Here is a 25,957-nt window from a genome sequence, read left to right on the forward strand (position 1 = left end):
TTTTCCCTGAGTCGTTACATTTCAGATGCTTAGAAGGACAGGAAAATTGTCCAATTCACGCACTCATCAAGAGAACACATGGTCATCCCTACTGCCTCTGATCTGGTGGACTCACTAAACAAATTATTTTTTGTAAATTATGTCTGAGTGTTGGAGTGGCTATTTGTAAATAAACAATTACAAGACAATCGTGCCTTGTAATTTATAGCGTTTACTTTTAATTTCATACTTAAGTATATTTAAAACCAGATACTTTTATACATTTACTCAAGTAGTATTTTACTGAGTGACTTTTACTTGAGTCTATTAAGGTACTGTAACTTTACTTTTACTCAAGTATGACTATTGGGTACTTTTTCCTCCACTGCAAAGAGGCTTATTGTTGATAAATATAGCCTAGTAAATCATTCAAGGTGGTCTGAGCGCAGTGAGATCTGAGGTGGATATACCCTCCCATTACAGATTGGACTTTTAGAGTGCACTTTTTAGTGATCATAGATCAGTCTATATTTAGTTTCTACTCCCACCGTCCTTAGGTCTACATCGTCACAGGAGCTGGAGGAAATAGCCTACAATAGATCACAATTTCTAACCTATATCCTTCCTATGTCTATCCCTGTCCCTTTGTAAAAACACCCTAGACACGCACGGCCTTGTCTTGACTATTCATGTTGGTGAGGCACAAACCAATGACATGTTACAGTATTTTGCTTATCTAACTGAACCGCCTATCCTTTACATCCTGACCTGTCAATTCTCATCTCTCGCTTTAACCATTGGACTCCGGGAGGGGAAGGGAGTCAATGGGGGAGGGGGTAAAGAATGTATGGTATGTGTGGGCGTCAACAAAACGCGGGGTATGGGGAACGACAAATTGATACAATGTATTAATTTGCGTATTACATGTATCTTTCGTGGTAGTGACTAGTTATATGTTGATTGTCAAACATTTAAACGTGTTTTGTGTTCAGAATATTAATACTAACCGTACTCAATAACAAGGTTATTTGATTATATCTTGAAACGCACCTCTATTGTATGCGCAATGGTTTGGTCTGTAGTAGGTGGGACTCAGGAGTGGTCAGCAGGACGTCGTAGATCAATGAACTGAAATGAGTTTTGATGCCTGGGTTGGACGACACTTTGGTGGGATTAAACCATATAACCTACGCAGTGTAGCCTATGTCAGGTAGCCTACAGATGTGACAACGCGACAAGGAAAATTGAATCAGGATCGAAAACGGAAATATCGGAGTTTATTTCTAACCCGGTCGATATGCGGATTTTTTCCAAATAAACCCACTGGATTTTAATAAACGGGTCTGCATGTAGCTTTATTTTTTGGGGAAACAAGCTTTTTGTCTCGGAATAACTGGAATAGACTATCCAGAATGATCTTTGCAAATACTGCCAACCCGTTGAAGAGCACATATCGGAAGCAGGTAGGCCAAAAAAGCCCTGGCTGGGATGGTCCAAAACGGTGCCATAAGTCCCTTGAACCCATCCAATTCGAATGTGCGTACGGCCCAGCTGTCTTATCACCTCAGTTAACACGGTCACGAGAAGCGACAGTCGTTATTATAGTGTTATAACACCGCTCACCGACAGTCAGGTTGCAAAGTGATGTAGTGTGACTGTCCGTAGCTCGCTACACTACATTTTGGTCAAGTATGTTCTGTGCATTAGTGTCCATTTTATATTATCGGCTTTGTCCTTGAATTAGCATTACAGAATTGCCTATCTAGCAGCTTTTATTGTATTAGGCCCTAATGGCTTATAACAACTGTCATCCAAATAGATTGATTCCCTAAATAGGATAACATTTTTAACATTCAGATACGCATCGAATTGCCCATTCAGAACGTAACTGATGAAGGAATAGGCCTATATGATGTATGATGTAATTACGCATTAATTGACTGGAGGACAGAGGAAGAGGGAGAGAGAGAGAGAGAGAGAGAGAGACCCTCCGTATGGTCCAGGTAACCCAGGTTTAGATGCTGAACATTTGTTAGGCCTACTGCTATAATAACATTGCTATAATGTTCACAAGAAGAATCACCTATACACTGACCATACGCCGTTTTATTTCCCCAGTTTTTGAAATGTAGACCTACGATATTATATCTCTACATCCCCAAGTCTTGGAGGAGAAATACATTATTTCTTCAGCATGTTTTTCATGAAAATAGGCCACGCAGGTCACACAAATGTATGGCATTTAAATTGTAGTGCATATGTCCCATTTGTTCGATTCCTTTCAGGATTGAATAGAATAGCAATAGAATAGAACAGAGTAATATAGAATAGAATAGTTATGATGATGCATAGCTACAGAAGGCACTGTAGGTCTATTACATCTTAGATTCCTTGTTGGTATTGTTAGAACAGAACATGCTCTGTATAGGCCGACTAGTGATACAGTAGGCCCTGCTCCACCACCTGAGTTAGTTCGGCCCAGTAGGCCTTCTAGTGAGTGGCGTGCTCAGCTTCTGCCTAATGTGGGTCAGTGTGCTGGAGTGAACATGGGTGTTCATGCATCTATAATGAGCCTTTTCAGGTGTAGCTACTTATGCAGTGGTTCTGTACCACTGCTCTGTTGTAGTTCACCACTGATTCAGCCACTTAGTCAACAAGATGGAGGTGATTGCGATTTGTAGCTATATCCGCCCTGAATGATTCCAATAGGCCTAATGATCCAGTACCAAGTCAATGTGCGGGGGTACAGGCTAGTTGAGGTAATCTGTACATGTAGGTGGGGGTGAAGTGACTATGCATAGATAATAAACAGCGAGTAGCAGCAGTGTAGAAACAAAGGGGGGGGGGGGGGGGGGGGGGTCAATGTAAATAGTCCAGGTGGCCATTTGATTAATTGTTCAGCAGTCTTACAGTATGGCTTGGGGGTAGAAGCTGTTAAGGACCTTTTTGGACGTAGACTTTGCACTCCGGTACCGCTTGCCGTGCGGTAGCAGAGAGAACATTATGACTTGGGTGACTGGAGTCTTTGACAAGTTTTTGTGTCTTCCTCTGACACCGCCTATTATATAGGTCCTGGATGGCAGGAAGCTTAGCCCCAGTGATGTACTATGTTACGTCTAGTCTATGAGACCGGGCTGCTGATTCAACCATCTAGTCCACAAGAGGTGATTGTGTGTAGATTCTGTCGGTAGGCTTAGTATATCTCCTCCCGTAAAGATATCCATAGGCATAATCATCTGTTGTTAATCTGAATTAGTTATGCAATGGTTCTTCATTCTTTGCTTCGTCAAAGATTCTAGTCCACAAAATGGAGGTGATTATGTGTGCATTCTGTGGGTAGACTTAGGATATCTCCAACTAAAACGATATCAGTAGCCCTAGCCCTAATTCAATGTGGTGGCCATCTTAATGTAATTTAGCTCACCATTTTGTTTTGGTAAATATGTTTTCAAATGGTGGAAGGCAGAACATGTTATTTCTTAATTCACAGATGAATTGGTCTGCCGCATGCCATTCTAGATTTTCCTAGAGTGGCTTTTGCGGGGTTGGAGCTATTTTAATGAGTAAGAGGAAGGAAATGCCTTGCAGAGGAGGGCTCTGGTTTGCCTCAGAGAATGTGTGGTAGGTTCCCACTGACACACCAGACCAGACTGTAGTACTAGGAAGGAACCGTGATGGAAGGAGTGTAGACAGCACCCCACGCAAGAATGTCACCAGGGAAATAGCCTAGCGGCAGGTAGGCTAATGGTTAGAGCATTGGGTCAGTAACCAAAAGGTTGCTAGTTTGAATCCCTGACCTGAAAGTGTGACAAGTCTGTTATTGTTCCCTTGAGCAAGGCACTTAACCCTAATTGCTGTGAATAATGGGGGAGTTGGGATATGCAAAAAACACATTTCCAATTCACACATATAAGGACAAATATAAGCACCCATTATTATAATAGCCTATAGTGCATTCTGCAATGCATAGAACCAGGGTGAGGATTTGTTCCTGACCATGTGACTAGGAAAAACTCCTACCCCTATTCATCTCATTATATTTCACTGCCGACATTCTGGAGCTTGGTGAAATGGAAAAACTCCATGCTAGAAAATTCTAGAAAGAACAGTAGTGCTGAATGTCTTTTCACCAGGCATAATGGGACCCATGTCGTCCAAAAAAGTTAGACTTTTAAATAATCTGTCCATAGGACATTCTTCCGAGAGTCTTGATGATCATCCAGGTGCTTTTTGGCAAGCTTGAGTCAACTTTTTGGATGAGATGGGTCCAATTATCACTGGTTAAACCTAACACTGCATTCTACAGTAAGAACCTCATACCAACGGTCAAGCATGGTGGCTGTCGTGTTATGGTTTGGGAATGCTTTGCTGCCTCAGGACCTGGACAACTTTCCTTAATAGAAGTAACCATGAATTCTGCTCTGTATCAGAGAATTCTACAGGAGAATGTCAGGCCATCCGTCTGTGAGCTGAAGCTGAAGCGTAGCTGGGTCATGCAGCAAGACAATAATCCAAATCACACAATCAAGTCTACATGAAAATGGTTAAAAAGCAACACATTTGAAGTTTTGGAATGGCCTAGTCAAAGTCCAAACCTTATCCCAAATTGAGATGTTATGGCAGGACTTGAAACAAACATTTCATGCTTAAAAACCCACATATCCTTGAGTTAAAGCAGTTCTGCATGCAAGAGTGGGCCAAAATTCCTCCACAGTGATGTGAGAGACAGATCGACAACTACAGGAAGCATTTGGTTGCAGTCATTGCAGCTAAAGGTGGCACAACCAGTTATTGAGTGTAAGGGGCAATTACTTTTTCACACAGGGGAATCATTGGGTGTTGCATACTGCAACTGTGTTAATTAAATAAATAAAATAAATATAGATTTTGTTATTTGTAAAATCTGGTTCCCTTTATCTAATATTAGGTTTTGGTTGACGATCTGATAACATTCGGTATCAAAAATATACAGAAATAGAGAAAATCAGAAAAGGGGCACATACTTTTTTACGGCACTGTGTACCATAATTTCCGGACTATTAAGCGCACCTGAATATAAGAATTCACTGAATTAAAAAAAAAAGTATTATTTTGAACATAAATAAGCCGCACATGTCTAGAAGCCGCAGGTGCCTACCGGTACATTGAAACAAATGAACTTTACACAGGCTTTAACGAAACACGGCTTGTAACAAAAATAAATAGGCTTTAATGAAACACGGCTTGCAACAAAAATAAATAGGCTTTAACGAAACACGGCTTGTAACAAAAAATAAAACATTTGCAGTAAGCTTTAGTTGTCTTTTTGCACTGAGTCAATTCCTCACGCTGCTGTTTCAAACGTCGTATCATCGACTCATTAAGACCAAGCTCCCCTGCAGCAGCTCTATTTCCTTTTCCAACAGCCAGATCAATCGCCTTCAACTTGAAAGCTGCATCATATGCATTTCTCCGTGTCTTTGCCATGATGAGGGTGACAAAATGACTACCGTAATCAGAATGATGGGAAGTTTGAGAGCGCTCAATTTAATCTAAACAGTAAACAAAAAAGTTGTTTGACCTTAACCCGTTCGGCAATTTCATTGGTCTAATGAAAGCTTCATGCCGCCCAAAAACTGAGCACGTCACAGAATGTGTTTTTTGGAGAAAAAAAATTTGAAAGCGGGAAAAATCCATATATTAGCCGCGTCATTGTTTAAGCCGCGAGGTTCAAAGCCTGGGAAAAAAGTTGTGGCTTATAGTCCGGAATTTACGGTATATAACACTGAGCAAAAAATATAAACGCAACATGTAAAGTGTTGGTCCCATGTATCATGAGCTGAAGTAAAATATCCCAGAAATGTTCCATACGCACAAAAATCTAATTTCTCAAAAATGTGCACAAATTTGTTTACATCACTTTTAGTGAGCATTTCTTCTTTGCAAAGATAATCCATCGATTTTACAGGTGTGGCATATCAAGAAGCCAATTAAACAGCATGATCATTACACAGGTGCATCTTGTACTGGGGACAATAAAAGGCCACTCTAAAATGTGCAATTTCGTCACACAACAACATGCTAAAAATGGCTCAAGTTCTGAGGGAGTGTGCAGTTGGCATGCTGACTGCAAGAATGTCCACCAGGGCTGTTGCCAGATAATTGAATGTTAATTTCTCTACCATATGCCGCCTCCAACGTTGTTTTCGAGAATTTGGCAGTACGTCCAACCGGCCTCACAACCGCAGACCACGTGTAACCACGCCAGCCCAGGGCCTCCACATCCGGCTTCTTCACCTGCGGGATCGACTGAGACCAACCATCCAGACAGCTGATGAAACCGTGGGTTTTCACAATTGAAGAATTTCTGCACAAACTGTCAGAAACCGTCTCAGGGAAGCTCATCTGCATGCTCATCGTCCTCACCAGGGTCTTGACCTAAATGCAGTTTAGCGTCATAACCGATGGCCACTGGCACGCTGGAGAAGTGTGCTCTTCACAGATGAATAGCTGATGCACAAGCTCAGCAGATTACACAATCTCACCACTACTGTCAGTTGTAGCAGGGCCGTGTAGCGTGACTGGTGCTGTCAACTACTATATGCTCTCCAGTGGTGTAAAGTACTTAAGTAAAAATACATTAAAGTACTACTTAAGTAGTTTTGTTTTGCTATATCTGTACTTTACTAGTTATATTTTTGACTACTTTTACTTCACTACATTCCTAAAGAAAATAATGTACTTTTTACACAATACATTTTCCCTGACACCCAAAAGTACTCGTTACATTTTGAATGCTTAGCAGGACAGGAAAATGGTCCAATCACACACTTACCAAGAGAACATCCTTGGTCATCCCTACTGCCTCTGATCTGACGGACTCACTAAACACACATGCTTCATTTGTATCTATCTGTACATTTTTAAAACAAGAAAATTGTGCTGTCTGGTTTGCTTAATATAAGGAATTTGAAATGATTTACTTTTGACACTTAAGTATATTTTAGCAATTACATTTACTTTTTGATACTTAAGTATATTTAAAACCAAATACATGTAGACTTTTACTCAAGTAGTATTTTACTGGGTGACTTTCACTTTTACTTGAGTCATTTTCTATGAAGGTATCTTTACTTTTACTCAAGTATGACAATTGGGTACTTTTTCCACCACTGATGCCCTCGCGTTAGTGTTGGAGCTACAGTGATATGCATTGACCTAATATGTGACTGTGTGTAACTCACAGTGGTAAGTCAGTTGATTAGGGCATGAGTCAAATAATGCACACACATACAACCTTGCTATCTCCCTGCTGCACTCACACATTATATGCCAATACACATTAGAATGTCATCATGGTTTGTCTGTACAAAACCAGATGGGAAATGACTCGATAAGATGGCATAGACTGTACTTGAAAAAAAAACACATCGTGATGTGTTTATAGTCTATGTGAAATAGAATCTCAGTCTTACGTCACCAGCTAAGAATGGCACGCCAGCCTGTCATGTCATAAGCTTAGGTTGATTCAGTTATACTACAGACTGGCTTGTTTTGCCTTGCGTGTCAGGAAGGGGAAGCCAGGTATATATCCGAGCCTTGTTGACAGTCTGTGCTCAGTGTGCCGTGGGTCTTATCGCTGAAGTGCCAGCTACCTGCGTCTCATCTCGAGTAAAAGCATGAAAAACATCATGATGCTGTGTACGTTTCCTGCCAGGAATTGACATGACGGTAGACTGTTGTGTGTTCAGGAATCCACTGAGGCTGTTGTGTGCTGTTGGGGAGGGGGGATTTCCTAGATTCCAAGATGTATTTTCTGGGTGTGGCACAAAGGCCACTGGAGGCCATGTTTCATATTTCCGTAGGCAAGGGACACCAATTTGTCTCTGTATGTGTCTGTGTGTCTGTGTACGTGAGGGTGTGTGTGTCTGTGTGTGGGTGTGTCTTTGTCTGCGTGCATATATGTGTGTGTTTTTGCCTGCTTACCGGTGTGTGTGTTAAGTCAGTGACATTGTGTATGCCTGATGTCCTCTCTTGTCTCTCTCCTGTGTAAATACCATATAACTACAAATGTGTCTGAGTTGAAACTCGTCGTAACTGGTTGAGGCACAAACACCGCTATTGACGGAGAACAACAGAGTGACCGTGTGTTTACTGTGTACCTGACAGTGTCTTGTCTCTTCCTTGCAGTCGTACCCCATGGCTCCAGCCAGCCCCAGCACGGTGAGTACCAGCAGCAACAGCAGCACCACAGGATGGGACCAGCTCAGCAAAACGAACCTGTACATCCGCGGCCTGCCTCCAGCAACCACTGACCTGGACCTGGTCAAGCTCTGCCAGCCGTGAGTACTGCACAGTACACACACACACACACACACACACACACACACACACACACACACACACACACACACACACACACACACCACACACACACACACACACACTCGTAGGCATACACACGTGTGTATAAACATGAAAGCACGCCACGCACGCGCACACGCACACGCACACGCACACACACACACACACGTAGGCATACACACGTGTGTATAAACATGAAAGCGCACGCACATACACACACACACGTAGGCATACACACGTGTGTATAAACATGAAAGCACGCCACGCACGCGCACACGCACACACACACGCACACGCACACACACACGTAGGCATACACACGTGTGTATAAACATGAAAGCGCACGCACACACACACACACACACACACACACACACACACACACACACACACACACACACACACACACACACACACACACACACACTCGTAGGCATACACACGTGTGTATAAACATGAAAGCACGCCACGCACGCGCACACGCACACGCACACACACACGTAGGCATACACACGTGTGTATAAACATGAAAGCGCACGCACACACACACACACACACACACACACACACACACACACACACACACACACACACACACACACACACACATACACACAAGCACATGTACAAACATGAAAGCACACACACACACAAGTCTACACAAGCACTGACTGACTTACACACATTATTATGATGAATTAGAACAGCTTGCTCCAACTATATATGCCAATACCATATTCATGTGGACTATGCATGAACCAAGCATAGAGGCCACTAGCTAGCACCCTTCCAACCACCTAAACCATGGGAACTGTGTTTACATGATACTGTATCTGTAGAGACGAGAGATTAGGGAACGTGACTGTTTTCTACAGTATTGGGATTGGTGAATGCAGCAATTGTCATGTTTGGTTGGGTTTGTCTCTGTGTGCCTCTGGCCTCTGCTGGACCACAAGCATATGGAGCGAAGCATTCAACCATGTTACCAGGGGCAACAGCCGCTGTTGCTGTGTTGTTCACTTGTGTTTTGCTCCCAACGGTGGTCGCCTGCTCGCTGGCACAAAGCAGAAATGAAAGAGCCTTTCATTGCAACCAGGCTAATTTAGTTCAAGCGTTTAGTTCAACCAAAGCATGATGCACGTCCTTAAAATACCAGTTCCGCAAAACGGCTTGGCATCATTTCAACTCGGGTATTTCTGTCTGAGTTTGAGCATAGTTTATGACACAGGCTGTTTTTCAAGTACTGTGACATGGAGTGTTGACATGAACAAATAGTTAGGCTAGGCTATGCTAGGCATCTGCTGTTTAGTCTTTGGACTAGAGTTAGGCTGCTCTTTGACATAATGTAGGCGGTTATAGCAGTGTTTGTTTTCTCTTTATATTTCTACATCCCACCACACATATTTGACATATTATGGATGTTTGTAGCTAAGTCCCTTTTGTGGGGAGTCAATTTGTTATTTTTACAGTGCCCAAAGCTTTCCGAATTTTATACATATATTTGTATGCTACTGTGTAAATACTGCTATGTGTGTTCGCATGGATTGCATTAACCTCTTGTCTTCAGTCTGTTGTAATTATTGACCTCGTTCAGTGACTTGGGCAGAAGTGCCTTTTAGTATGCCAGTTAGTATGAGGGTTTAATTCGGGTTAAAGACACAATGTGGTTAAAGATACAATAATGAATTGATTCTCTTAAATGAGTCTAAATGAAATAACATGGTGTGCTGTGTGGTCATAAGGCTCAGTATGTTCCCTCCAAGACTCACAACCCGGTTGCCTCACCCGGCTTAAATTGCTGCCTTTTTTCTCAGCGATGATGTCATGCATTCTTGTGCAAGCCTAGCGTTCTGACTCCCGGACCTTGTTGTAGAAGTTTAGCAGTAGAGTGACACTCTGTCTGTGATATAGGGCATACAGTATTTTTTTTTTAGGAATTCATATATTTGAAGGTAAAATAGTGGTTGAAATGGTTGAAATGACGTAACTACAGCCATATTTGGGTTGTAAACTGATTGTATTGACATCATTTCAACCAGCTTTAACCATTGAACCTTCATAACACATACTGTACCAAATAAGAGAGGATCGGTAGATTGAAATATAGTTTGACCTTTAAAACAATAACGTATGCATATTGTAGTGTTAATCAATGCAATTAAAGGATAAGAGAGCAACATCCTGTTATTAACATTTGATTCTTCTTGTGTTCATAGATACGGCAAGATCGTATCGGCAAAGGCTATCCTCGATAAAACAACTAACAAATGTAAAGGTCAGTATCACGTATTCTAATATTTATCTCCTTTTCTCCAATTTATCGAAACAAATGATACATTTTACGGTTGTCAGATAGTATCACACACTGGTGTGCTACTAAGCAAATGCATTTGCAATGTAATGTAAAGCGAACTAATATCAAGTTGTAGTACTGTATATGACGGTTGTTTCTGTGCTCCTCCAACCCCAGGGTATGGGTTTGTGGACTTTGACAGCCCTGCAGCAGCCCAGAAGACGGTCCATGCCCTAAAGACCAGTGGGATACAAGCCCAGATGGCTAAGGTGAGAGGAACTCTGTGTTCTTCTGGTAGCAGAACAACAAACTGTCTGTCTCGTAGCACAGCAACTACTAATTCGTGTGCTCTGGGATAGGATAGTCCTGGTTAGCATTTTATGCTGTGTTATGAGTTAGCATATTATGCTAATGTTCCATTCCATTTCTCTGTTTTGTAAGTTACAATGACAGATTATTTGGAGCAGTACACTGTGTGTGTGTGTGTGTGTGTGTGTGTGTGTGTGTGTGTGTGTGTGTGTGTGTGTGTGTGTGTGTGTGTGTGTGTGTGTGTGTGTGTGTGTGTGCAATGTACATGTACGTGCATTTGTGTGTGTGTGTGTGTGTGTGTGTGTGTGTGTGTGTGTGTGTGTGTGTGTGTGTGTGTGTGTGTGTGTGTGTGTGTGTGTGTGTGTGTGTGTGTGTGTGTGTGTGTTTGTGTGTGTGTGTAAAGCAGAGCAGCAGAGTCAGTCACATGACCCCACATGGCTGTTCAGGCGGTGACCCCATTCACGTTCTCAAATGAAGCCAGATGTCCTCCCTTCCCTCTCATGCTCGCTGCCAAAAAACAGTCAGTCCACATGCACGCACAGAACAGGACGGACAGCTTTCTGCTGCTATGCAAATATTATGACTGTCTCGTAGCACAGCAACTACTAATTAATGTGCTCTGGGTTAGGATAGTCCCAGGTTAGCATTTTATGCTGTGTTATGAGTTAGCATGTATGCTAACGTTCCATGTCCGATTACTGATGTTATGCTTATTAGTTTGAATACTTCTTTGGTGAAATAGGGTGGTCTTTTTTTCAGCCTCAACCTATGATTTGAACAACTCCTCTTCTCCAGTGGTGGAAAAAGTACCCAATTGTCATACTTGAGTAAAAGTAAAGATACCTTAATAGAAAATGACTGAAGTAAAAGTGAAAGTCACCCGGTAAAATTCTACTTGAGTAAAAGTCTACATGTATTTGGTTTAGAATATACTGAAGTATCAAAAGTTAATGTAATTGCTAAAATATACTTACATTTACATTTACATTTTAGTCATTTAGCAGACGCTCTTATCCAGAGCGACTTACAAATTGGTGCATTCACCTATAATATCCAGTGGAACAACCACTTTACAATAGTGCATCTAAATCTTTTAAGGGGGGGGTTAGAAGGATTACTTTATCCTATCCCAGGTATTCCTTGAAGAGGTGGGGTTTCAGGTGTCTCCGGAAGGTGGTGATTGACTCCGCTGTCCTGGCGTCGTGAGGGAGCTTGTTCCACCATTGGGGTGCCAGAGCAGCGAACAGTTTTGACTGGGCTGAGCGGGAACTGTGCTTCCTCAGAGGTAGGGAGGCGAGCAGGCCAGAGGTGGATGAACGGAGTGCCCTTGTTTGGGTGTAGGGCCTGATCAGAGCCTGAAGGTACGGAGGTGCCGTTCCCCTCACAGCTCCGTAGGCAAGCACCATGGTCTTGTAGCGGATGCGAGCTTCGACTGGAAGCCAGTGGAGAGAGCGGAGGAGCGGGGTGACGTGAGAGAACTTGGGAAGGTTTAACACCAGACGGGCTGCGGCGTTCTGGATGAGTTGTAGGGGTTTAATGGCACAGGCAGGGAGCCCAGCCAACAGCGAGTTGCAATAATCCAGACGGGAGATGACAAGTGCCTGGATTAGGACCTGCGCCGCTTCCTGTGTGAGGCAGGGTCGTACTCTGCGAATGTTGTAGAGCATGAACCTACAGGATCGGGTCACCGCCTTGATGTTGGTGGAGAACGACAGGGTGTTGTCCAGGGTCACGCCAAGGCTCTTAGCACTCTGGGAGGAGGACACAAGGGAGTTGTCAACCGTGATGGCGAGATCATGGAACGGGCAGTCCTTCCCCGGGAGGAAGAGCAGCTCCGTCTTGCCGAGGTTCAGCTTGAGGTGGTGATCCGTCATCCACACTGATATGTCTGCCAGACATGCAGAGATGCGATTCGCCACCTGGTTGTCAGAAGGGGGAAAGGAGAAGATTAATTGTGTGTCATCTGCATAGCAATGATATGAGAGACCATGTGAGGATATGACAGAGCCAAGTGACTTGGTGTATAGCGAGAATAGGAGTGGGCCAAGAACAGAGCCCTGGGGGACACCAGTGGTGAGAGCACGTGAGGCGGAGACAGATTCTCGCCACGCCACCTGGTAGGAGCGACCTGTCAGGTAGGACGCAATCCAAGCGTGCGCGGTGCCGGAGATGCCCAGCTCGGAGAGGGTGGAGAGGAGGATCTGATGGTTCACGGTATCAAAGGCAGCAGATAGGTCTAGAAGGATGAGAGCAGAGGAGAGAGAGTTAGCTTTAGCAGTGCGGAGAGCCTCCGTGACACAGAGAAGAGCAGTCTCAGTTGAATGCCCAGTCTTGAAACCTGACTGATTAGGATCAAGAAGGTCATTCTGAGAGAGATAGCAAGAGAGCTGGCCAAGGACGGCGCGTTCAAGAGTTTTGGAGAGAAAGGAAAGAAGGGATACTGGTCTGTAGTTGTTGACATCGGAGGGATCGAGTGTAGGTTTTTTCAGAAGGGGTGCAACTCTCGCTCTCTTGAAGACGGAAGGGACGTAGCCAGCGGTCAAGGATGCGTTGATGAGCGAGGTGAGGTAGGGGAGAAGGTCTCCGGAAATGGTCTGGAGAAGAGAGGAGGGGATAGGGTCAAGTGGGCAGGTTGTTGGGCGGCCGGCCGTCACAAGACGCGAGATTTCATCTGGAGAGAGAGGGGAGAAAGAGGTCAAAGCACAGGGTAGGGCAGTGTGAGCAGGACCAGCAGTGTCGTTTGACTTAGCAAACGAGGATCGGATGTCATCAACCTTCTTTTCAAAATGGTTGACGAAGTCATCCGCAGAGAGGGAGGAGGGGGGGGGGAGGGGGAGGAGGATTCAGGAGGGAGGAGAAGGTAGCAAAGAGCTTCCTAGGGTTGGAGGCAGATGCTTGGAGTTTAGAGTGGTAGAAAGTGGCTTTAGCAGCAGAGACAGAAGAGGAAAATGTAGAGAGGAGGGAGTGAAAGGATGCCAGGTCCGCAGGGAGGCGAGTTTTCCTCCATTTCCGCTCGGCTGCCCGGAGCCCTGTTCTGTGAGCTCGCAGTGAGTCGTCGAGCCACGGAGCAGGAGGGGAGGACCGAGCCGGCCTGGAGGATAGGGGACAGAGGAAATCAAAGGATGCAGAGAGGGAGGAGAGGAGGGTTGAGGGGGCAGAATCAGGAGATAGGTTGGAGAAGGTTTGAGCAGAGGGAAGAGATGATAGGATGGAAGAGGAGAGAGTAGCGGGAGAGAGAGAGCGAAGGTTGGGACGGCGCAATACCATCCGAGTAGGGGGAGAGTGAGAAGTGTTGGATGAGAGCGAGAGGGAAAAGGATACAAGGTAGTGGTCGGAGACTTGGAGGGGAGTTGCAATGAGATTAGTGGAAGAACAGCATCTAGTAAAGATGAGGTCAAGCGTATTGCCTGCCTTGTGAGTAGGGGGGGAAGGTGAGAGGGTGAGGTCGAAAGAGGAGAGGAGTGGAAAGAAGGAGGCAGAGAGGAATGAGTCGAAGGTAGACGTGGGGAGGTTAAAGTCACCCAGAACTGTGAGAGGTGAGCCATCCTCAGGAAAGGAACTTATCAAGGCGTCAAGCTCATTGATGAACTCTCCAAGGGAACCTGGAGGGCGATAAATGATAAGGATGTTAAGCTTGAAAGGGCTGGTAACTGTGACAGCATGGAATTCAAATGAGGAGATAGACAGATGGGTCAGGGGAGAAAGAGAGAATGTCCACTTGGGAGAGATGAGGATTCCAGTGCCACCACCCCGCTGGCTCGATGCTCTAGGGGTATGCGAGAACACGTAGTCAGACGAGGAGAGAGCAGTAGGAGTAGCAGTGTTATCTGTGGTGATCCATGTTTCCGTCAGCGCCAGGAAGTCTAGGGACTGGAGGGTAGCATAGGCTGAGATGAACTCAGCCTTGTTGGCCGCAGACCGGCAGTTCCAGAGGCTGCCGGAGACCTGGAACTCCACGTGGGTCGTGCGCGCTGGGACCACCAGGTTAGAGTGGCAGCGGCCACGCGGTGTGGAGCGTTTGTATGGCCTGTGCAGAGGAGAGAGAACAGGGATAGGCAGACACATAGTAGACAAGCTACAGAAGAGGCTACGCTAATGTAAATGAGATTGGAGTGACAAGTGGACTACACGTCTCGAATGTTCAGGAAGTTAAGCTTACGTTGCAAAAATGTTATTGACTAAAATGATACAGTACTGCTGGCTGGTGGAGTAGGCTAGCTAGCAGTGGCTGCGTTGTTGACTTTGAACGTGTAGCTGGCTAGGTAACCTCGGTAGTTTCAGTACTACACCTTGTCATGATACAAAGCAACTTTGTAGCTAGCTAGCTAACATAACACTAATCAAGACGTTCCTTGTAGTGTATTTAGTTTCAACAATGCTGCTCGTCGGTAATAGTTGGCTAGGTTAGGAAAAATGCCGTCGCGGGGGACGGAAATAGCTGGCTAGCTAACCTCGATGGCTGGCTAGCTAACAATTATCAATTAACAATTATCAAGCTATGACAAAGACAACTAGGTAGCTAGCTAGGTAACACTGCACTAGTCAAATCGTTCCATTGTAAAGTATTAGTAACTACAGCGCTGCTAGTCGGTAACGGTTGGCTAGCTGGCAGTGGGTTAATGATGACTAGGTGTGTTGAGTAAGTCTGGCGCCGCGTCGCGGCTGGCTAGCACACCTCGATAATACTCAAACTCAAACTACACAATTATCTTAATATAATATTTAACTTTTATGAAATAAATGAAAAATAAACGTTTGGTTCCTCAACTGCGTTGCCCTCCAGTCGGCAGATGGCGATGTACGTCTTTTAGGTTCAGGCGATGCTGCCAGTGTGACGTATAATCTAGTGGACGGGACGCTCCTTCAACAACAACAGCTAGTCAGTATCAAAAGTAAAAGTACAAGTATGTAATTTCAAATTCCTTATAATAAGCATACCAGACGGCACCATTTTCTGTTTTTTTTTAATTTATGGATAGTCAGGGGCACACTCCAACATTCAGACATAATTTACAAACAAAGCATGTGTGTTTAGTGAGTCCACCAGGTTCCGAGGCAGAAAGGATGACCAGGGATGTTTTGTTGATAAGTGTGTGAATTTGACCATTTCCCTGTCCTGCTAAGCATTCAAAATGTACTTTTGGGTGTCAAGGAAAATGTAAGGAGTAAAAAGTACAGTATTTTCTTAAGGAATGCATTTTTGATGTAAGTACTTTAACATCACTACTCTCCTCCCTCTCCCAGTTTCACCAGTTCCACTTTTCCATATATATATTTCTCTCTGTCAGCACATTTCTGCTATCTCTCTCTCTCTCTCTCTCTCTCTCTCTGCCCTCTCTCTCTCTCTCTCTCTCTCTCTCTCTCTCTCGTCTCGTCTCTCTCTCTCTCTCTCTCGCTCTCTCTCTCTCTCTGTCTCTGTCTCGTCTCTCTCTCTCCTCTCGCTCTCTCTCTCTCTCTCTCTCTGTCTGTCTCTCTCTCTCTCTCAGGGGACCTGTGTCTAGCTAGCTCCTGTATTTCTGCCGAGGCCAGCAGAACACAGTGTGCCTGTATGGTAGCTGCATAACTGTACTGCTTAGCTGTTGAGCTCGTAATGGTAAAGATGGGAGAACTGAACCAGGTGTTAAATCTATGGAGAGGATGCATAGAAAATAGCAAAAAGAGACCAGTCGCCATTACGAGCAAATCAAGGGCCATAGAAACTCAAGTCCTTGATAACGCACTTACAGAGTTGTTGACTGAAGACCCCACATGACCTGGACGTGACCGTCACTAAGGCAACACACAACCGTCACTAAGGCAACACAAAACCCTAGCTAACTCATGTTCAGTTGTGTTTTTTGTTGTTGTTATGGCTTGGATATCCTGGCTTGGATATCATCACAGACTCAAATCGTGTCAACACATCATTTTAATCAGAGTGAAATGTTCATGTAATTGTCCTCGAATGCTATTGTGTTTTAAGTTGGTGTTGCTGTCCAAATTACCATAGATTCTTTGGAGGAAAATGATCCTAATACCTCTCTATTCATTTCTCTGTCCCTCTCTCTAAGCAGCAACAGGAGCAGGACCCCACCAACCTGTACATCTCCAACCTGCCTGTGTCTGTAGACGAGCAGGAGCTGGAGGGGCTGCTGAGGCCTTTTGGACAGGTCATCTCCACCCGCGTCCTCAGAGACTACAGCGGGGCGAGCAGAGGGGTCGGCTTCGCCAGGTGAGAACATCTCAATGCTCAGAAACAGTTTGACAAGAGGGCCATGTTGGTAACTCGAAGGGTTGTGGGTTCAAATCCTGCTACTTTTTCTAATTTAGGTCCCATTGATTCATGTGTGACTTATGCCTACTATTCTCAGGATGGAGTCCAAGGAGATGTGTAACTCAGTCATAGCCCACTTCAATGGGAAGTTTATCAAGATGGCGCCTGGAACTATGGGTAAGGTCTATTTTCTCTTATTTTCTCTCATGCTTTGGGCTGTGATGCTCACTTTTTGATTTCGCTAATGGTGAGGATGATGTGTTTTTTCCCTCTCCAGCTCCCTCTGAGCCCCTGCTGTGTAAGTTTGCTGATGGTCAGAGGAAGAGGCACAGCCACAGTCCATACATCCCCAGCGGTCGCACATGGCCCCGGGAGGGAGAGCTCAGACTTGTAAGTGCCTCTCTGTCCTTCTCATCTGTCTGGATGTCTCTGTGGGTGGACCCACAACTGCAAGTTTTCTCTCCCTGCCAGACTAATAAAGGCCATTTTAAGAATAAATGCATGACCTCATGTCTAGTGTTGACTGACTTGCCCAGCCCAGTGTTAATCCTATCCTGAGAGACCAGTTCATTAGAGCAGGGGTTCATTAACTTTTTCACTCGGGTCCCCCTTCCAGGTCCCCCTTTTACTTTTACTTGAGTCATTTTCTATGAAGGTATCTTTACTTTTACTGAAGTATGACTATTGGGCATTTTTTCCACCTCTTGTTGGTGGACTGAATTTTCCAGGTTTAAAGCTTATTTCCTGCAGTTCTACACAATTCTACCGGTGCCCCCCCTGCCGACCCCAGGGGGGCACGCCCCACAGTTTAGGAACCACTGCATTAGTGCATAGCCCAATACAGATCATGGTACTGATTTAATGGTTGGTATTGTGATGCTAATGTGACGGTTAGATGATAAGGATCTGGCTTTGTGTGACAGTTCTGTTTTGTCCTACCAGGGCGGGATGACTCTCACCTACGACCCCACCTCAGCTGCTATGCAGAACGGCTATTATGCCTCTCCCTACACCCTAACGGCCAATAGAATGATGGCTCAGCAAGCCATGTCTCCCTACATGTCTCCTGTCACCTCCTACCAGGTAGGCACATGATTATCCTGGAGTTAATTCAATATAAATGATCAAAAGATGATAGTCGCTTTGGATGAGAGTGCCTGCTAAATGACTAAAATGTAAATGTTATGTAAATATGAAGAATGTGGCATGAGGTTAACCCTACCCTTTCATGTGCCAGGTACAGAATCCTTCCTGGATGGCCCACCAGCCTTACATCATGCAACACCCAGTAAGAGAAATGAAATGATGTCTTTCTTACTCCACACACACAGTGCTAGAAATATGTCAGACTTCATTTTGCCACAAATGGAGTAATACCCTACCTTGGTACAAAAACACAGTGAAAGAAACTAATTCTCACTCAATTCATAGCGCTATACATGTAGACTACAGACATACTGCAAGTAAACATTTAATTGGATGATGTATACCATGCGTATCTCATACGTACGACTAATAATACAGTTAGTCGACTACTTCCCATATACAAAAACATAGTGATTTTTTTAAATATACATATATCCAGGGGCACAACTTTGGTTTTAGAAGTGGGGGGGACATATACACTACCGGTCAAAAGTTTTATAACACCTACTCATTCAAGGGTTTTTCTATATTTTACTATTTTCTACATTCTAGAATAATAGTGAAGACATCAAAACTATGAAATAACACATATGGAATCATGTAGTAACCAAAAAAGTGTTAAACAAATCAAAATATATTTTATATTTGAGATTCTTCAAATAGCCACCCTTTGCCTTCATGACAGCTTTGCATATTTTTTTTTTTCATCCAGTCTGAAAAACTCTCCAAACAGCCTAAACGACCGCTCGGAGGCGTCCTCTTGGTCCTAAAGCACACTGTTGTCATGTTTTGTATCACAATCCAATGATAAAAATGGGGGGGACAAAAATGCAATTTCAGAATGTGAAAGTTTCGCCCCTGTATATATCTTATTCCACTGATAGTATATGTTGAGAGGCTGACATATGACATGTTACCTCAGTTAAAAATACCCTGATTCAAAAACAGAATTTGTTACTTTAATCGGCGAGTTCTGCTGACGCTGCAGAATGCACACCCCCAAAATCTGTGTGGGAAGAGAACAGAACAGAACAAAACAGAGCCGAGCCCAGTTCTGGGAACCGGAACATTCCCTCATAATTCAGTGAGTGCGGAACAAATCAATTGTTTTGATTAGGATTTAAAGGGGAACCTCCCCGGTGAGTTTAAGCTCTTGAGCTCTTTTCCTTTTATCATCTGGATGTGACACGGTGGATTAAGGTCGCGTCTGAATTTGCACCCTATTCCCTATATAGTGCACTACTTTTGACCAGAGCCTGAGACAAAAGCAGAGAGCTCTCTTTTCCTGTAGCTAACTGACTCTGGGCTCTGGTCAAAAGGGGTAGGGGTATTCAACTCTTACCCTACTAGGTCCAGAGCCTGCTGGTTTTCTGTTCTGCCTAATAATTAATTGTACCCACCTGGTGTCCTAGGTCTAAATCAGTCCCTGATTAGAGGGGAACAATGAAAAATGGTCCAGAGTTGAGTTTGAGGGAATAGGGTGTAATTTGGGACCAAGATACGTCTGTGCCTCTCTGGCCTCTAGTTCTCTGCTCCCACTGCTGTATGGAGCCAACAGGAAATGCCTGCAGCAGACACGGTCTTATGACTGAATGATTTGCATCTCTCAGCAGATGGTTTCAAGTAGAACAAGTGTCTGTGTCTGTTTCCCCCCCATTTTGGCAAGGAAATGGTACATTCCCTCAAGGCCTTTTGGCTTATACGGATAGCCTAAGGCCTAAAAAATATGTATTTTTGAGGGGTGTTGAGCTTGTCTGATTAATCAAACTAACTTGAAGTCACAAGTTACACTTGGTTAGTGCTGAGCGATTAGTGCTTTTTGAGATGGTTTCAGTTTTTGTTAGATTATTACAAAATTCAAAAGGCACTCGCACATCTGGTGTCGTAGGGTGTAGACCAAAACGCAGCAGGAAAATGTATACTCATCTTTTTATTTGTGAAGAAGGGAAAACACAAACAACGTATACAAAAAAAAAACAAACGAACTAGACAGTCTCGTCAGACATACAGCAAAACAAGAAACAATCTCCCACAATTCCCAAAACAAACACACTCCTAAATATAGGACCTTCAATCAGAGGCAACGATAGACAGCTGCCTCCAATTGAAGGCCCCAATCCGCATACCTAAACATAGAAATACAATACCCTAGCACAGACATAGAACTAACAACATAGAACTAACCAAAAAACCCCGGACTAATAAATCAAATACCCCTCTACATGAACACATACTCAAACACACCCTGAACCACATAAAACAAATACCCCCTGTCACGTCCTGACCAAACTAATAAGAACAAATAACTCCTTTACTGGTCAGGACGTGACAGCAACAGTTGAACAAGATGAAGGAAAAAGGAAACAGCACACTGCTCTTGATAGTATCACTGATATTTAATAAGCTTACGTATCGGCCTTCGTCAGAGCTTTTGACGAAGGCCGTGAGGCCGATACGTAAGCTTATTAAATATCAGTGATACTATCAAGAGTAGTGTGCTGTTTCCTTTTTCCTTCATCTTGTTAGATTATTACAAAAATAATCACGGTTTTATTTGTATATATTTTGTATTTATTTTTACATTAAATGCACTATGCAGTATGTGGGTTGAATGCTGTAACAACACTGAATAAAACTATTATTGATGGTAGTGACTGACCATTACTGCTTATCACTTATTAACCATCATTTATTCACATTACTATAGTTTAATAAGATATTTTATTTGATGACTTTATTATTTTATTCCAAGTCATTATCTCATCTCAATAGAGCTGCTCCCTATGCTGTCTGACAAAATCACTATGTTAGTAGTTCTTCAAAGTAAATAAGGCCTACTTTTATGACTGCTGAATACCAACTATCAATCACTTAGATCCTGCATTTTCAAGCTCGCGAAGCAACTCCGTTCTATCCCTCTCGTTCTCTGTTCTCTGTCTCCATGTCTGCTCCTCACAGATCGGACAAGTTTAAACCGGGCACACAATGGATTATGGTCATTGTAGTTAATTACCATGTTTTCTTCGCTAAACTATGTAGAATATTGGCCTGTTTGAAACTACAACTCCCTACTATATCGGACAGTTCAGGCTTGATCTGATTTATCTCTACAGAAACTGCACATCGAGGTCACTAACAAAAAAAAATGAACGAAATGGAATTAAAATAGTTAAACCGATGTCGGTCAATTAGTTGTTTCATAAAAAAATAAATAAAAAAAATGTTAGACTTGTTAGTGTAATTAAGTGTAACCAGTCCCTGTTCAGCTCTGTACCGAATCAGTGTTATGAATGAGTTATTACAGTTAAACCTAACCACAAATTCCAATCATTTTAAAGCCAGATATTTTTACCTGTAGACCTTCCATTGATCCTCAATGGATTTGAGTATGAGGATGACCTTGTATTGATTCTAGAATTATTATCTCTCTCTCTCTCTCTCTCTCTCTCTCCTCTCTCTCTGCTACAGCAGGCTGTAATGTCGCCCTCTGTGGACCACACCATGACAATGCAGCCCACCGCTGTCATGACACAGCAGATGGGCCATCTCTCATTGGGCAGCAGTGGAGCGGTGAGGGGGATTCTGGGGAAGGGGGAGGTGCAATTTAGTTAGTCTCATTTTACCTGATGCAAACTCAGATCTAAAGTGCACAGAGGCTAAGGAATAGGGGGTGGTTTGGGATTGGGTGAAAATGAGTTGGCTAACTTCTGAGGGGTACAGTATTTCTTAAATCCCGATTTGAGCTAATCTAATGTTGTTTTCCTTGTGACAGCAGTATATTTCCGCCAACGCTGCAGTCCAGGCAGCCTATATTCCTCAGTACGCCCACATGCAACAGACAGCCGTAAGTTCCGAGGTTCGTCTTTGCCATCTCATTGTGTTGATCTCCTCTCATTCATTCAATTCTCATCATGAGTTCAGCCATTTTACATACATTTTGACATCCCATACCATTACTTACTTGATGGTGCTAATACCAGATATTAAGATGTGAAGTTACACAGTTTTTCCCTCTTCAGGAAAATGGTTCACAGCAACAAATGGATTCGTCCAACAATTCGTCTCCCTACAGTCAACAGAGCAAGTAACGATAAGGTGTGTGCTTCCTTAGGAGTCCCTATATGAGATGGAAGTGATAGTTTTAATTGTACTGTAGCACTGCTAATAGTAGGAGTAGTGATCCTGATTGTGTTGTGTGTTGTCAGGTGACTTCTGTGAGCAGTAATGGATGCTGTGGGCGCTGACTCATGATGTCACAGTCACAGCCTCTCCTAATTGGACCAGACCAGACTTCAGTAAGAACTCTTTTGCACAGCTTCAACCAAACAACTGTGTATGATGGAACCAACAGCAATGATACGATGGTGTGTAAAACGAAGACAGAGGTGTAAAAATGGACAAAACCAACAATTATTCCCCCCTTCAAAACAGGAAAAAATGTTTTATTTTGATAAACGAAAAGACGTGTATTTTTTACCACGGATTCTCCAAGTGGATGCAATGGGACAAGTAGCCTACAGCGTGATGTTAAAAGATGCATGAGATTGATTCTTTTTTTTGTGGAATCTGTTGACTTAAGGAAAAAGAGATTTCCAATGGGTTTTATAGGTAGTTTATTAGCCAAGATATATGATGAAAAAAATGTTGCTTGCAAAAAGTGTTCATTTGGTGAGGTGTTAGTGGTTTTTATTTTTGGTCTTTATAAGATATTATCATTCAATTAGGCTTTTAGGGTTAATGTCTGACATGATTTTCTGTATCAGATTAAATATGTAGAATTGGCCGTTTGGCAGCTGTCAATCAATCTATGAATAGAGAACTGATAAAGAAGCAGATTTTTTGCCAAATAGATGATGGGTTGGATAATGTGCCTTCCGCTAACATCATAATAGTCATTTTACATAGCCTGGCAGAATCCCAAGTGATTCCCTGACGTTTCACTGTTTCACTTCATGGTGATCCCAGTATTCAGTCTGGTCTAACCAGGCTACATTAAAAAGAACAGCCACTCTTAATTAGAACTACTGTCAGTCCATAGTAAGGTCTCTTTAGAATTTGACAGTGTAGGTGTCTTGCTTTGTCATATTTCACACACAGCCAAGGATGTGGACCTCCATCAAATGCTACACATACTGATCTCATCTCCCTAATTAAGACGATATAGCCTACAATTGAAATAAAAAAACACAAATAGAATTAAAAGAAATGCAAGCTCGACATTGTGAGGTAACGTCAAGGCGGTTACGTTTTCTTCTCTGCTATTTTTTACTTCTACAGATACAGTAATATTAATCGAAAATGCTTAACTTTAATGATGAAATTACAATCTGTTTTACTTTACGCTAAATTGACGGGGTTGTCTTTAAAGAAAATAGACACTTTTGTGCTAATGGTCATCTTGACCATGTGTGGTCATGTGTGACTGGTTTTATCTACCTCAGAGTTCTGTCTGGGCTGGTATGGCTGGGTTTGCAGGTCCAGCCCGCCTCACCAGAGAAGAACACAAAAGCTGCGGACCAAATCGCACCCTTTTCCTTATGTAGTGCATTACTTTCACATAGGGCTATGTTCAAAACATAGACTTAGATAGACATCACATCATTGTATTTATCCCATTATGGCGTCTGTGAGAGCACGGGCAGCTCCATTGAAGCCATCTCCATTTTGAAGTACATTTCTTCTACTACTTCTGAGTTGGTAACCAAACTGAAAGGGTGCACACTGCCATCTAGGATGTGTTGTTTGAACAGGTATAAAGATAAGGTTGGTGATATACTGCCACCTGTAGTTATGGAATATTTACTCACAAGTATAATTCATTGGCTGATACCTCGTGGTGACCTGGATGGAATTATGTGATCCTTCCTTAAAGGGAGACTTCGGGATTTTGGCTGTGATGCCCTTTATCTACTAGCATGCTAGCAGATACCCATAGACCTCCAGTCATTGCGCTAACACTAGTTAGCAATGGCTTGTGAAACTACCTCTAACTTCAATGATACTGGACACAGAGACATAAAAATGGTATCCACAAATTAATTTGACTCTGGAGAAGTAGATAAAGCGCCTCATTGCCAAAATCCCGAAGTATCCCTTTAACCCATTGGAAGTCCCACCCAGTTGACTACTTCAAAATGGGGAAAGTCCTCAATGGCGCCACCAAGCCAATAGGCTTCTGGACACTAGAGTCCTCTATGTATCTCTATGGGTCAAAAGCATTGCACTATAAAGGAAATAGGGTGTGATTTGGGACGCATCCAAAGCCAAGCTCAGGAGCTGGCCAATAGCAATTTTTACAATTCTTCCTCCTACTACTCTGTCCTCAAATAAAGAAACATTCTGTTTTGTTTAGTATAGTATCATGCTGAATCTTGTTTTTGTTGTGTTTTTCCGATATGAACATTGTTACAGGTAGAATATGGTTTTAGCTCCGCCGTAGTTTTGGAGTCTCTTAAATGAAAAACAAAGTGCTGCTTGTCGAACAGATGTTCCAAAAGGCTGGGGAATGAGGCGATTTTTTTTAATAAAAGAGGAATGCAAACCCACCACGTGGTAGTGTAGGCGGCTAGACTTGATCTATTCTTCCCTTGAAACACACACACACCTTCGCTGTATGGGACTTTGTGTTGGCAGTGAGGGGGTTGTAGAAGTCTGAAAGATGGAAGTTTAAATTGCAACCATACTATTTGTAGTCTTGCATAGCTAGCGATGTCTGAACCAAGTGCAATTCTGTGTCTGGATCAATAGGCTAGTTGTACAGCAAATTCAACCAACACTTGTGTGATATAGACTGGCTGATGACAATAAATAAAATGAAATAGTAGTAATTTATGCAGAAAGGTAGATTTTTTTGTTTTACATGTCCGGGTGATGATGCTGCTCGGTATCATTAGTTAGAAAAAGAAAAATACGCTCATTTTGTATTTTTGTTTCTTTATGTATGTTACAGCCATTGTTTCACCAGATTGTTCTACCAATCTTATCCTTGTGCTTTCCTTTATAAAAACATTTGAATAAAAACCCACCATGAATCAGCCCTATGAGGTGAGTTTGTTTAGTCATTTATGTCTCATATTTTATTTTTGATGTATTTGTTTACAAAATCTTAACTTGAACCCCTTCAGTTACAGCTATTGTGGCAATGTTTTGGTTGGAACAGGATATGACAAGAAGCATGTCATTTTACATAGTACCCTCCAAGCTCATCATTCAGCTCAGGGACCTGGGTCTGAAGCCCGCCCTGTGCAACTGGGTCCTGGACTTCCTGATGGGCCGTCCCCAGGTGGTGAAGGTAGGAAACAACACCTCCACTACGCAGATCCTGAACACAGGTGCCCCACAAGGGTGCATGCTCAGCCCCCTCCTGCACTCCCTGTTCACCCATGACTGCGTCATTTATCGAGTTTGCAGACGACACAACACGCCTGATTACCAACAACGACAAGACAGCCCACAGTGGGGAGGCGAGGGCCCTGGCGGAGTGGTACCAGGAAAATAACATCTCCCTCAACGTCAACAAAATGAAGGAGCTGATCGTGGACTTCAGGAGACAGCAGAGGGAGCACGCTCCCATCCACATCGACGGGACCGCAATGGAGAAGGTGAAAAGCTTCAAGTTCCTCGGCGTACACATC

At 43.3% G+C, this 25,957-nt stretch overlaps 1 protein-coding gene across 7 annotated transcripts; it reads left to right on the forward strand.

Moving 5' to 3' along the window:
• The first annotated feature begins 932 nt into the window (after positions 1 to 932).
• On the forward strand, positions 933 to 25,363 carry LOC106574238 (RNA-binding motif, single-stranded-interacting protein 1). 7 transcript variants are annotated; one of them, XM_014149961.3, is made up of 13 exons: positions 933 to 1,442; positions 8,149 to 8,300; positions 10,539 to 10,597; positions 10,793 to 10,884; positions 16,975 to 17,135; positions 17,275 to 17,354; positions 17,455 to 17,567; positions 18,120 to 18,260; positions 18,415 to 18,465; positions 21,792 to 21,893; positions 22,096 to 22,179; positions 22,343 to 22,418; positions 22,529 to 25,363. In XM_014149961.3, exons 1-12 carry the CDS (start codon positions 1,392 to 1,394, stop codon positions 22,409 to 22,411), a joined length of 1,155 nt encoding a protein of 384 aa, XP_014005436.1. In that variant the 5' UTR covers positions 933 to 1,391; the 3' UTR covers positions 22,412 to 22,418; positions 22,529 to 25,363. The 7 variants fall into 7 exon arrangements, with proteins under 7 accessions (XP_014005436.1, XP_014005441.1, XP_014005442.1 ...); XM_014149966.3 differs by having other exon boundaries at positions 22,096 to 22,167; XM_014149967.3 differs by having other exon boundaries at positions 22,099 to 22,167.
• Positions 25,364 to 25,957: the final 594 nt, after the last annotated feature.

This window comes from Salmo salar, chromosome 16 (genome assembly GCF_965601325.2).
Source record: "Salmo salar chromosome 16, fSalSal1, whole genome shotgun sequence".
Taxonomy (NCBI): Eukaryota; Metazoa; Chordata; class Actinopteri; order Salmoniformes; family Salmonidae; genus Salmo; species Salmo salar.

Bases quoted from the DNA above. Each gene is read 5' to 3' on its own strand.
- LOC106574238 (XM_014149961.3), top strand. From the start codon at position 1,392: ATGATCTTTGCAAATACTGCCAACCCGTTGAAGAGCACATATCGGAAG. The intron at 17,136-17,274 runs GTGAGAACATCT...TACTATTCTCAG, and splicing joins AGAGGGGTCGGCTTCGCCAG to GATGGAGTCCAAGGAGATGT. The intron at 17,568-18,119 runs GTAAGTGCCTCT...TTGTCCTACCAG, and splicing joins GGGAGGGAGAGCTCAGACTT to GGCGGGATGACTCTCACCTA.